Source organism: Brassica napus, chromosome C3 (genome assembly GCF_020379485.1).
Source record: "Brassica napus cultivar Da-Ae chromosome C3, Da-Ae, whole genome shotgun sequence".
Classification (NCBI taxonomy): Eukaryota; Viridiplantae; Streptophyta; class Magnoliopsida; order Brassicales; family Brassicaceae; genus Brassica; species Brassica napus.
In genome coordinates this window covers 4,856,395-4,869,422 of record NC_063446.1, presented here as the reverse complement: position 1 = coordinate 4,869,422, position 13,028 = coordinate 4,856,395, and the positions used below count along the sequence as shown (strand labels likewise).

At 37.2% G+C, this 13,028-nt stretch overlaps 1 protein-coding gene, 1 long non-coding RNA gene and 1 pseudogene across 10 annotated transcripts; all 3 read right to left on the bottom strand.

The window, feature by feature from the left end:
* Window positions 1-246: 246 nt before the first annotated feature.
* On the bottom strand, window positions 247-2,105 carry LOC106383497 (annotated as a pseudogene).
* Window positions 2,106-2,198: 93 nt separating this feature from the next.
* On the bottom strand, window positions 2,199-2,769 carry LOC125584143. The gene is made up of 2 exons (XR_007321135.1): window positions 2,728-2,769; window positions 2,199-2,582 (listed from the first exon to the last, which is right to left on the bottom strand). It is a non-coding gene; the product is annotated as an uncharacterized LOC125584143 (long non-coding RNA).
* Window positions 2,770-4,075: 1,306 nt separating this feature from the next.
* Window positions 4,076-11,931, bottom strand: LOC106386773 (stem-specific protein TSJT1). 9 transcript variants are annotated; one of them, XM_048752078.1, is made up of 7 exons: window positions 11,785-11,931; window positions 11,488-11,702; window positions 6,565-6,594; window positions 4,856-5,096; window positions 4,650-4,770; window positions 4,422-4,547; window positions 4,076-4,345 (listed from the first exon to the last, which is right to left on the bottom strand). In XM_048752078.1, the coding sequence occupies exons 2-7, from the start codon at window positions 11,688-11,690 to the stop codon at window positions 4,272-4,274; spliced, it is 795 nt and encodes a 264-aa protein (XP_048608035.1). In that variant the 5' UTR covers window positions 11,691-11,702; window positions 11,785-11,931; the 3' UTR covers window positions 4,076-4,271. The 9 variants fall into 9 exon arrangements, with proteins under 9 accessions (XP_048608035.1, XP_048608040.1, XP_048608039.1 ...); XM_048752083.1 differs by having other exon boundaries at window positions 4,438-4,547; window positions 11,785-11,930; XM_048752082.1 differs by having other exon boundaries at window positions 4,076-4,547; window positions 11,785-11,930.
* Between the last annotated feature and the right edge of the window lie 1,097 nt (window positions 11,932-13,028).

Genomic DNA, 13,028 nt, shown 5'->3' with positions numbered 1-13,028 from the left:
GCATTTACGTTTGGACTATACACAATAAACCATGAATATATATGTTTTCATATCGTTTGAATTTGATACTTACGTTTAATATGCTAAAAATGTTTTAAATTCTGAGCTCATAGGTAAATATATATATGCACAAGCCATGTGTTTGCTTCTCACAATTAAAGCTCATCAAGAGAAAAAGACACAATTAAAGCTCATCAAGAGAAAAAGACACAATGAAAGCTCATCAAGAGGAAAAGACAGACCATCTGAGTAGAAACACTTTTTTTTTTTGTTTTTAACGTGTCAAAAGGAACAATGGCCAAAGCAACAAGGTGTAGAAACAAAACCCAATCAAGAGAAAAACAACAACAATAAGAACGTTCCAGCTATGAGGGAAGGTCTATGAGTTGTCATTGACAGCAACTGCTAACTAATCTTCGATCCAAACCAGCAGATACCAAAAAGAAAATCTCTCTCAGTCTGCAATAGGCCATTGGCTCCACATCCGGTACGGGTGTCCCTGTGAAAAATCAGCACACAAAAAAAAATAAAAAATCAATCACATGTCTGAAAAGAATACAAACATATTCTTGTTTTTTCTCTCGGAAAAAAAATCCATACCACAGCTGAGAACGTCTGAATATCTGGCTCCATTTGTGGAGCTTTGAAAACGATGAAGGCTCCTTTGTTATTCTCCTACTAAAAAAAAAAAAAAAAACTCATGTGTGTTGAGACCAATGATTACTTGCATTGCATTAATAAGGTCTGAAGTTTAGTAAGTTACCCTGTCGCAGTAGTTAGGTGCTGAGAACACAGTGATGAGTTTACCATTATGGCTAATCTCATATCCTTATCCTTAAGCTCGTGTGATCTGACCAAAAGATCTGCAAACCCCAAGTTAAACACCTAATCAAAAAGAGTCAAGAGTCAGAACCTAATAGATTAGGTTTACTTACCTAGATTGTTGTCTCTCAAAAATGACTCTGTGACATCTTCACCAAAAAAAATAATGCCTTCTCCTCTGGTGCTCCTGCTTCTTCCAGGGGAATCTTGTGGATCACTCCACAATAAGTCTCTCATAAGTCCTGAAAAGACAATAATAAATGTCCTCAATCAGAATAGAATCACAATAAGCAACCGTAACAAATATATACCTTTTAGGAGGCTGGCAAAATCGGTGAATTGACTTGATATCACTGAGTGTGACCCCATCTCGGCTAAAGAGCCCGCCATGAAGAACAATGATTTTCTGTTGAGAACGTGCGCTAGAGGAAGACAGCAGAATGTATCACTAAACATATCCATCACGGTCTCATTTAGCTTTGCCAGCACCTCCTTCTCAAACCCATGAACCTCGTTTAAACTCCTACTTTCATGGTTACCTCTCGCGAGGTGTATCCCTGCAGCATATTTCTCAATTGTCAAACAACAGATAATTAATGTAAAATATACTTAACCTGTATCAATTCATACTTACATAAAGGACATGCGCACTTGAGTGCAAACAGGGTGAGAATGGTTTCTACTGAAAAGGAACCCCTGTCAACAAAATCGCCATTGAACAGGAACTGTTTCTCTTGACAGGGAAAACCTTCTTTATCAAAAATATTACACAGGTCGTAGAACTGCAGGGAACATATTGACATTGAATTAACTTAAGGAAAAAAGAACACATAATGGAAGGCAATGTATCTCACCTGCCCGTGGATATCTCCGCACACTATAACACACTGCCCATCGTCTACGTGAATATCTACAAGCGTCGGCAGAGACTCCAGAATGTGAGTGGTTTGCAAGAGAATCTGATTTACGTACCTGCAAAAAGAAAAACAAGAAGTATGAGTAGAGTATATCAAAGTGTATCAACTAAAAGTTCCTTGCATGGATATACCTTATATGTAAAGGTAGCTGCTTCTTGAATCCTTCAATCAATGCTTTAACAAAATCAAGATTAATTGTATCCCCATTCATCCTTGGTCCAATGTAGCTTTGTTCAACTTCTGAAAGAAAAAGAGAGAAAATTGACAAGAAGGCAATGATCTTCAAAGGGACTATCAAATATAAAAAATGATCTTACCAATGGTTCTAAAGTCCCACAGCGTGGGAGTGACCTCTCCAAAATACATCTTTTCTGAAGAGAAAGAAAATCCTGCAAAACAGCGTTCTACTTCCTTCCTCTGTGCCAGTAAACGCAAGATGATACACCCCTTTTCTTCTCTCCAAACAGTGAACGGAGCATGAGTAAGTTTTCGTCCAGAAATCAATAAGACCTGCTGAGATGAGTTTCTGTTGTCTTGCAGTGATAACAAAGGTAACACTCCTGGATCCTGCTTGATCATATGTAGAGCAAAGAGGGAGAAGATCCAGAGCAGCGTAGAATGTTGGTGCGTATGTTTGAGAAAATTGCTCCACAGCTGAAATGAAAATGCTAGAAAACCCTCTATGCTCATAGACTCTGAGATCCGCTTCTCTGTTCTTCTTCTTGAGCTTCTCAAGGAGATCTACATTTCCCACAAGAGCACAGGGGCAAATCATCTCAACACATACTTGCCGTTTGTCAAACCTTTCATACAAAGAAGGTTTGCACATCCATGGGTACATAACTGTCATGTGAAAGAAGAGAGAACATCAGGACAAGAAACACACAAAAAGCGAAATTTACAAAGTAAAAAACGTAAACTGTGAAAGAGGCTAAAGCGAACAGAGATGAAGAGGCTAAAGCGAACAGAGATGAAGAGATCTCTTTACCTTGTAAATGTGCTCCTCCCTCCACAGGCGCTGAGAGATATTGCCCCAACCTCCGTTGATCCTTGAGGATTGACACGTGATACAACCCACGGTTCCACATTGGCGCTTGAGCTTTCAACTCTCTTCCCTCTATGGCAATCCTTCTGCTCCTTCCAAGGCAAGTGAGCATGCCCTTCCTTTCCATCTTAAAATCATCCCCTACACGCTCAGGCTTAGGACCTTGAATCTCCCTCTTCGTCTCACCGTATATCCCTCTCCCATCATTCCTAGAATAGCCTCCGGTATTACCTTTTCCGCTGTCATCCCCTGATCTCTCGAACTTAGCATCCCTCTCGCCCTTTGGACCATGAATCTCCCTCTTGGCCTCACCATGTATCTCTCTCCCATCACTCCTGTTATCTCTGCTCTCAGAAGAACCCGTCGCTGGGAGGGACGGAGACCAATACACGCCGTGAAGAGGAGAGCGTCTCTCTCCTCCATCTCTAGGCTCACTTATCGGACCTTGACGGTTCTTGATTCAGAAACAGCAGCAGCAAGTGGTGGGTGGTGACGAACCGTGTGAAGGTGAGGATGAGATTGAGGTTGTTGTTGTTGATGGTGGTGGTGGTGACCTGAGCCGGTGGTGGATGAGTAGTAACAGGAGGGGGATGAGTGGATTTAGGGTAAGAAGAAGATCCAGAATCCTCGTGGGGGTATTGGCTGATGATGAAGAAGATGTATGAGTCACACCATCCTTCGTTTGAGATCTCTTCCGAACGCCACTCATCACTCTGCAATCCAACAAACCAATTGCAAATTCAATGCTCCTACAGACAAAAATCGAACCTTTTTTGTTCGGAACTTTTAACAGACACTCAAGAAAAAGACACAGAACACGCCAAAAAAAAAAGGAGAGATTTTTTTACCGATTGAAAGTGAAGCAGAGCGGGATGAGCAAAACCCTAGTGCCGGAAAGTGAAAAATGCTAGGGGCTCTGCACCGTGTTTCCTCTTACGCCCTCTTTTCTTTCTTTATCTCCTTCCTTCTTTGCTTTCTTGATTGTTGGTGTTTGCTTTTTGACAAAATGTTGTTAATGGTTTCGCTCGGCTACCGTTTGCGTTAACCGGGTTGTTTAATTGCGACACATCCAATATTTTCAGTCTTCGTAATTTTCACAAAGTTTATATTTAAACTTCAAAAGTGTTATGTTTTCTGTTCTTTTGTTTTTTTTTTTCCTCTGCACTGTTATTCTCAGTAATAAAAACCTTAATGTTGTGATTACCAAAGAAAGATTTACTCGGGATCCGTTCGGTTCTCAATATAACTTCTAATGAATACATGTTTGAGGGTGTAGATAGATTGATAGACAATTGATGAACAAGAGAAAAATAATCAAGAGAAGGTAGAATTTGGGAGTTTGAGACACAACTTATTGAAACGAAGACAGACACGGGCTGTACAGAGAGAGATGCAACACAACACACCATGATAGCTTAAACAACTCATAGAACACCTTGTTTCTCTCTACATGATTATTTTCATTTTGCTGTTGAAGAGTTTCAAGATTAAGAAAGATGGGTCTTGAATTTTTTTTCCCCGTTCTCCATTCTCAGTCTGCAAGAACTGTTGCTCCTTCCACCTGTTTCCACAACCATTGTTTGTGTTATGAGCCTTTGTTAAATGTTTCGGGAGAGAAAACTAGATATGGTTTGTTCTTGAAGAATCAATCACCTTGAAGGTGGCTCCCCAAATTTCTTCCTCTTTAGCTGGAATGGCGGTGATCTTGTTCTTAGGGTTCTCAAAGCTCCTTAGTCCACCTACCGCAGTCGAGTAGAAACAGCCTGCAACACATGCAAAGCCCAACCATTCATTAATTATTCCCAATCTAGCCTGAAAAAAATCTTGAACGTATAAGTGAAGAAAAAAAGATGAAGAAAACCAACCTTGAGGGAAAGAAGCAAGAGACTTGCCACAAGCACCTTTCAGCAACTCAACATCATCAGCAAATGCCACATACCCATCAGCTGTTATCCCCCAATACAATGGAACCTTACCTTCCTGGTCCTACACCAAATCAAAACCGACTTTTTAACCTCCTAGTTCAATCTACCACCTCACAGTCATAAAAGGGTTTTTAAGAAGAACTTACAGAAGCTACAAAGAGTGTGGAGGTTGATTTATCGAAGACCACAAAGGCGAAGTCGCCACTTAGGTGAGCCACAACATGGTTGGCAGGGTAAGGAGCTCTGTCACGGAGAGTCTTGTAAGCCTCAATGACCAAAAGAACGTCATTTGCATTCTTTGCAAGCCCGTATTGCTGCTTCAAGCTTCCTAAGTTGTCAAGTGAGCCTTGGAACAGGCAGAATATCTCATCCTTAGCCCCAAATGACCTGCATCAGTTCAAACAAAACAAAACAAAAAAAAACATCTTAAGACGAGTCTCTATATATTTCAGTAAAAAAACAAGTCTATATCTATAGTTACAAAGTCCAAAAATAAGTTAGTTTTAGATCTCTAGAGGAGCAAAATAAAGGTTTCAGGATTAAACGGTTTAGCTTAAACCCCATTTGAAGAAAAGTATTGTAAATGCCTGGTAATTGCTTAAGTTTCAAATGAAGAATAGTCATCAAAACGATGAGAGTCAGCAAGGGTTTTTTAAATAGACATGCAGATCATGGACGTAATGGGTAATAATGATATTTGGCAAGAGCTAAATATACCTATATTCATGGAATAATGGTTATAGCTTTATAGGGTTTGATGGACCAATCAATGCTGCCTTTGTAGATTGGTCATACCGCGATTTTGGAATATAACCTTTTTTACCCACATAGTGTCTAATTGGTCATGTGACATGTCATTGAGAAAATTGAAATCATGTAGTGATTGTACTACACCATAACCATTGGTCCATTAATTATGATCTCGTGTAGACGTCTCTGTCTGAACACGGACCAAGTTTTGTACAATTTCAATTTAATGGTTTAACTATTCTCTACCACAATCTTGATCTTCTTAAATTTTGTTCTTGAAATATTTTGATTTTTCGTGTGCTATTTTTCTCGATTAGAAGTGGAGTCTCGGCGACATGAGCCACTTGACTGTGAGTCATGAGAAGCTTGTGAATCATCTTTGACGACCAACACAACTTCTAAGACATGTCCTTCCTTGTAAAGTTGTTACACCGTCACCGACAAATTCAACTACCAAATAAAATTCTTTGGATAATCTTTCAATCTATATTTTTAATAGGTTCATGAATATAACATGTAATAAGTTATTTTCAAAAAAAAAAAACTTGGATCATAAACTGGAATCATTTTATAACTTTAGTATTCATCCATCCAATAAGGATCGATACATATTTCTCGAATTATATAATATTTTATAGAAAAAAATGTTTGGACTTTGCTCTTTCATTATTGATAGGGTCCACACACCACACCACAAATACATCACCCTAAGTTCAGTGGAGTGCCTAATCCTAGAAGAATAACTTCATTATAAAAATCGGAATCTAGTTTAAAATTATATCTAAAACTAAATTATCTCTACAACTTAATTTAGTTTTATGAATTTTTTTTCACAAATTCCTTCTCTTCTATCTAACCTCTTCTATGTAACTTTTTAGATAAAGAAAATCGGACAAAATAGTGTCCGCTTGGTTGATCCATGCAATTGGACCCTACGTTGTATTTTTTTGTTTTTTTTTGGTAATCCGTTGTATTTTTCTTGTTATGTTTAAAGAAGATGATTAACCTTAATGTTCAGAGCTAATTTTCTGTTTTAACAAAAGATGAAAACAAGAAAATAGTCGGCGATTTTACAAAAAAAAAAAAAAAAAAGTCGGCGACTCACCTCGGACGCAGAGGACTCTCTTTGTGGTGGTTGTACGCAAGTTGCGCATAGTAAATACTCGTTAGGTATATGTAGACTTGTGTACAAATATACCCTTTTGAAAATGCTTAATTTGTAACCCTAGATAATATTTTGTCTGTCCGAGATCTTTTATCTCAAATTCTCCTTTTAAATAATCTGATGTTTTTTTTATTTTTTTTTGTGTTCCAATAATGTTAAGATCATCAATGTACACCGTGATTATCACAAATCCGGATGTTGTTTTCTTTATGAAAACACAAGGGCATATAGGATCATTTGTGTATCCTTCTATTGTTAAAATGGGTGATATTGATGACGTTTGGGTATATTTGTACACCAGTCTACATATACCGAACGAGTATTGAAACGCTTTAACATGGATAAAGCAACTCCTCTTAGCACCCCGATGGTCGTTAGATCACTTAATGTTAAAAATGATCCGTTTCGACCATCTGACGAAAATGAAGAAATACTCAGTCCTGAAACTCCATATTTAAGTGCAATTGGAGCCCTTATGTATCTTGCAAATTGTACTCGACCTGACATATCTTTTGCCATCAATCTTTTAGCGAGATTCAGTTCATCTCCTACACGAAGACATTGGAATGAAATTAAACATGTCTTTCGTTACCTTCAATGAACAATTGATTTAGGTTTGTTTTATCCTAAAAATTTGAAAGGTCAAATGATTGGTTTTGCAGATGCAGGTTATTTGTCAGATCCACACAAAGCTCGATCCCAAACATGATACGTTTTTACAATTGGAGGCACCACCATATCTTGGCGTTCTCAGAAGCAGACACTTGTTGCTACTTCTTCAAATCACGCTGAGATCATTGCACTCCATGAAGCAAGTAGAGAATGTGTATGGCTAAGATCAATAAGCCGATACATCTGTTCAAGCAGTGGGATTGACGAAAATACGGAGCCAACTATTCTATATGAAGATAACGCGGCATGTGTTGCTCAAACGAAGGAAAGATATATCAAAAGCGATATAACCAAACATATACCTCCGAAGTTCTTCTCATACACTCAAGAGCTCGAGAAGAATAAAGAGATTGAATTAAGATATGTTCGATCATGCGACAATGCAGCCGACCTCTTCACAAAATCACTCCCTACCTCGATATTCAGAAAACACATCCATAACATTGGAATGCGTCATCAGAAGGATCTATGACTGCTTATTCGAGGGGGAGCTTACGTGGTTGTACTTTTTTTACCTTACTATGGTTTTTCCCATTGGGATTTACGAGAAAGGTTTTTAACGAGGCAACAAAGACGTTAAGCGAGAGTGGATAGTGACACCGGTCCCCAAAGGAGAGTGTTATGAAAGTCAGAAAGAGAAGCGCCGAAAGTGTTGAAAATAAAAAAGATGTAGGGCTCGCTGCACTATTTGCACAGTGAATTTCTTTTCTATATATACGAACGTTTTCGTTCGTTATAACTCGCCCCTTACATCTCTCTTCTCCCTCTCTATAGTAATCTCTCTCTTTCGTTATTTATCATATATCAGTGTTATCCCATCTCTGCGGGTATAAAATTTTGCCCTTATTTAAATTTCTCAATACTATAAAATTATAAGTTATTTTATAACACGTTATCAGCACGATCGTTCTCCAATTTGGTAAAATTTATTTGTATCATTTATACCTTGCTATAATGGTCGGTATTCCGCCTCTACTATTATTTATATCATGTTATAATGACTAGAATACCGCCTATATTATTTATTAGCAATTTAATTAATTTATTTGTCGGCCGAGCCGCTTTATACTCTATTTATTGTTAATTGGTCGGCCGAGCCGCCGTATAATTTATTTATTACTCTGCATTGATTGGCTGAGCCGTCGCATGATTTGTTGTCATAACATAAATATTCCATTGCCACAATTTCTACATTTATTAATTTTTAAGAAATTTTATAGATTTGATTAACTGTTTAATACGATATTTTCGGATTGATTTTTGGTACACCCGATTTAACCCCAACGGTCACAAAGAAAAAATTTCAAAATTTTTCTTTTTTTCCAACGGTCATGAACAGTGATTTTCATCTATAAATACAATTTATTTTCACTTCATTTTCTCATCCAAAACATTTCATCTTCTCTCAAATATTTTCAAATCGCTCTCCTCCGATTTTTTTCATTTCAAGAAAGATGATTCGCGGATTTTTGATTTTATGTGCAATTTTTATTTTTGTTTCTATTTATGGTTTATTCGTTGGAGAATTTACTCCGGGTGAATTTAAAATGAATATCGGTTTATTTTTCTTTACATTGTCTCTCCTTGTAATTGCTTGCATGATTAATGTAAACGGTTTCTTTTAATATTAATAATATTCTAATAATTTTTATTTATGTGCTTTAGAAATACAAATGGCAAAAATCGAGAGACTTCAGTTTCCGGCCTTGGAAGTAACTGAGGCGAACTACACAGCATAGGTTACAAACATGGAGCTTCATCTAGATTCTGAGAAAATACTCGAAACAATAAAAGAAGACAATATATCAACCTCTCATGAAAAGGCTAGGGCCGTGATATTTCTGAGAAGGCATCTAGATGAAAATCTTACGCATGATTATGCGAGAACCAAAGATCCCTTAGATCTTTGGAAAGCTCTGAAGGAGAGGTTTGATAACCAAAAGAAAATTACTCTCCCCCATGCACTCGATGAGTGGAAAAATCTACGATTTCAAGATTTTGAAAAGGTGGAAACGTACAATTCCGCTATATTGAGGATAGCGGCGCAATTAGATTATTGCGGTAAGCCTGTGTCGGAAGCAGAAATGCTCGAGAAAACTTACCAAACGTTCCACAAAAATCATTATGTTCTACAAGAACAATATAGTAATTGTGGGTATACGAGGTTCTCTAAACTCGCTGTGGCGCTGATAATAGCGGAGAGAAATATTGAACTCCTCGTTAAAAACCACAATGCCTGACGTTGTTTTCTATATATACGAACGTTTTCGTTCGTTGTAACTCGCCCCCTGAGGAGTTCATTATTTCTCTCCGCTATTATAAGCGTCACAGCGAGTTCAGAGAACCTCATATACACACAATTTCTATATTGTTCTTGTAGAACATAATGATTTTTATGGAACGTTTGGTAAGTTTTCTCGAGCATTTCTGCTTCCGACACAGGCTTACCGCAATAATCTAATTGCGCTGCTATCCTCAATATAGCGGAATTGTACGTTTCCACCTTTTCAAAATCTTGAAATCGTAGATTTTTCCACTCATCGAGTGCATGGGGGAGAGTAATTTTCTTTTGGTTATCAAACCTCTCTTTCAGAGCTTTCCAAAGATCTAAGGGATCTTTGATTCTCGCATAATCATGCGTAAGATTTTCATCTAGATGTCTTCTCAGAAATATCACAGCCCTAGCCTTTTCATGAGAGGTTGATATATTGCTTTCCTTTATTGTTTCGAGTATTTTATCAGAATCTTGATGAAGCTCCATGTTTGTAATCCATGCCGTGTAGTTCGCCCCAGTTACTTCCAAGGCCGGAAACTGAAGTTTCTCGATTTTTGTCATTTGTATTTCTAAAGCACATAAATAAAAATAATTAGAATATTATTAATATTAAAAGGAACCGTTTACATTAATCATGCAAGCAATTACAAGGAGAGACAATGTAAAGAAAAATAAACCGATATCCATTTTAAATTCACTCGGAGTAAATTCTCCAACGAATAAACCATAAATAGAAACACAAATAAAAATTTCACATCAAATCAAAAAACCGCGAATCATCTTTCTTGAAATGAAAAAATCGGAGGAGAGCGATTTGAAAATATTTGAGAGAAGAAGAAATGTTTTGGATGAGAAAATGGAGTGAAAATGAGTTGCATTTATGGATGAAAATCACTGTTCATGACCGTTGGAAAAAGAGAAAAATTTTGAAATTTTTTTTTGTGACCGTTGGGGTTAAATCGGGTGTACCAAAAAATCAATCCGAAAATATCGTATTAAACAGTTAATCAAATCTATAAAATTTCATAAAAATTAATAAATGTAAAAATTGTGGCAATGGAATATTTATGTTATGACAACAAATCATGCGACGGCTCAGCCGGTCAATGCAGAGTAATAAATAAATTATACGGCGGCTCGGCCGACCAATTAACAATAAATAGAATATAAGGCGGCTCGGCCGACCAATAAATTAATTAAATTACTAATTAATAATATAGGTGGTATTCTGGCCATTATAACATGATATAAATAATAGTAGATGCGGTATACCGACCATTATAGCAGGGTATAAATGATACAAATAAATTTTACCAAATTGGAGAACGATCGTGCTGATAACGTGTTATAAAATAACTTATAATTTTATAGTATTGAGAAATTTAAATAAAATTTTATACCCGCAGAGATGGGATAACACTGATATATGATAAATAACGAAAGATAAAGATTACTATAGAGAGAGAAGAGAGATGTCAGAGGGCGAGTTACGACGTATATATAGAAAAGAAATTTACTGTGCAAATAATGCAGCGGTCCCACATCTTTTATATTTTCAACACTTTCGGCCCTTTTCTTTCTGACTTTCGTAACATCTACAACTTAATTTAGTTTTATGAATTTTTTTTCACAAATTCCTTCTCTTCTATCTAACCTCTTCTATGTAACTTTTTAGATAAAGAAAATCGGACAAAATAGTGTCCGCTTGGTTGATCCATGCAATTGGACCCTACGTTGTATTTTTTTGTTTTTTTTTGGTAATCCGTTGTATTTTTCTTGTTATGTTTAAAGAAGATGATTAACCTTAATGTTCAGAGCTAATTTTCAGTTTTAACAAAAGATGAAAACAAGAAAATAGTCGGCGATATTACAAAAAAAAAAAAAAAAAAAAAAAGAAAAAAAAATCGGCGACTCACCTCGGACGCAGAGGACTCTCTTTGTGGTGGCTGTACGCAAGCTGCACATAGTCTCCGACTTGTACGGACACGGAGGATGTGTTTTTCTCGACGAACTTGTTGACTAGAGCCGCTCCTGTTGTCTTCGGCGACGGAGTTCGGCTGCCGGCGGCCACCAGCTCTTCCGGCAACGATACTATAGCTACACTAAATATTCCCAACATTTTCTCTCTTCTCTGATATTAAAAAATTAGAACCTCAATATCCACAAGAAAAGAGAAAAAACTAGTCTACTAGAAAATTAAAACTTTGAGTTACTTCTCTGTTAGATATCGGACGACATGAAGGTTCGATGACAAAAGCGAGAGATGTCGCTGATTAATATAGGAGGAATGATGAAGGATATCATGGGCAATTTCGTCATTTAAAGATGATCTGAATCTTCTATTGGTTCTTTGTTTTTTTTTTAAGTTTCTTACATCGAAATTACGTCAATAATACGTAGGGTCCTACACAAAGGAGATAGGATCATTCTCGAGCGTTAGATTCTAGTTTTCTGTGGGACCAAAACTTGCCATTTGTCGTCTCTTGTCTTTTTTTTTCAAATAGACAAACAACTATGTAGTTAACTGAAAATTTACTCCAATAATAAAGGGAGAATTGGCGAAGTAACACTAAAGGGAGAAGAATTGAGAAACTAACCAAAGGAAAATCTGACAGTGCGGATGTGACAAGTTAGAGCAGTTTTGGACCCTTTTCTCCTTTGGTAGCGCGTATGCGTGAGAGTAGCTCACACAGTTATTTGCATTCTGTCCATACTGACCCCTACAAATGTACACCTATTTACTCTGCTCAGTCAAATCGGTAACCTAACACTTACATCAGTAATTAATTGAACTACGTTTCCCGCTTAAAACTTTGTGTGGCTATTAACACAGATATTTTTCATTTAAGGCATATATTCTATTCTGCAAGTTCAGCATAGAAGAGTTTCAGAAACATGGCAGCAGATGCAGACAACGGAGCACTTAATACGGAAACAAATGAAGTTGAGGTAAATCGATAACTTTCACCATAGTTTGCATTAAATGGATCTGATGGGAATCGGGTAGGGTTGTATATGTGGGTGTGCTTATATAAGTGAGAATAGCTTAGATCTGGTGGGGATGGTTTTGAAGCTTTCTGTACTACTCCATACAATAATAATAGAAAAGTATGAATCTAACATATTTTTCTTTTACGCGTCAACAGATGTTTCCACAGGACAAGGTTCGCATTCTAACGGGTCAATGGGTCCGCGAACTCGATGGTCGCTGGATATTTGACCAGAAGTTTGAAGCAGATCATATGTGGATCCAACTCAAATCTGGACTCCCATTTGAGGAGTTGGTTGACATGGTGAAGACACGGGTGGGTATGGAAACAAAAAACACTTCGGTGAAATTATCTTATCAATACCCCGCATGGCTTGAGATTGACGACGGAGATGGCTCAACCCCTCAGTTCATAAGCGATGACTATGAAGTTGAACAATTCATTCAAATGCGGAGGAAAATTGAAGA

What these genes read in the sequence shown, in the direction of transcription:
- LOC106386773 (XM_048752077.1), bottom strand. Translation starts at nt 11,690, where the DNA reads ATGTTGGGAATATTTAGTGTAGCTATAGTATCGTTGCCGGAAGAGCTG. An exon ending in GAGAGTCCTCTGCGTCCGAG is followed by an intron (nt 5,097 to 6,564) that starts GTGAGTCGCCGA and finishes GAACTGATGCAG; the next exon opens with GTCATTTGGGGCTAAGGATG. An exon ending in TCTTGCTTCTTTCCCTCAAG is followed by an intron (nt 4,548 to 4,649) that starts GTTGGTTTTCTT and finishes CATGTGTTGCAG; the next exon opens with GCTGTTTCTACTCGACTGCG.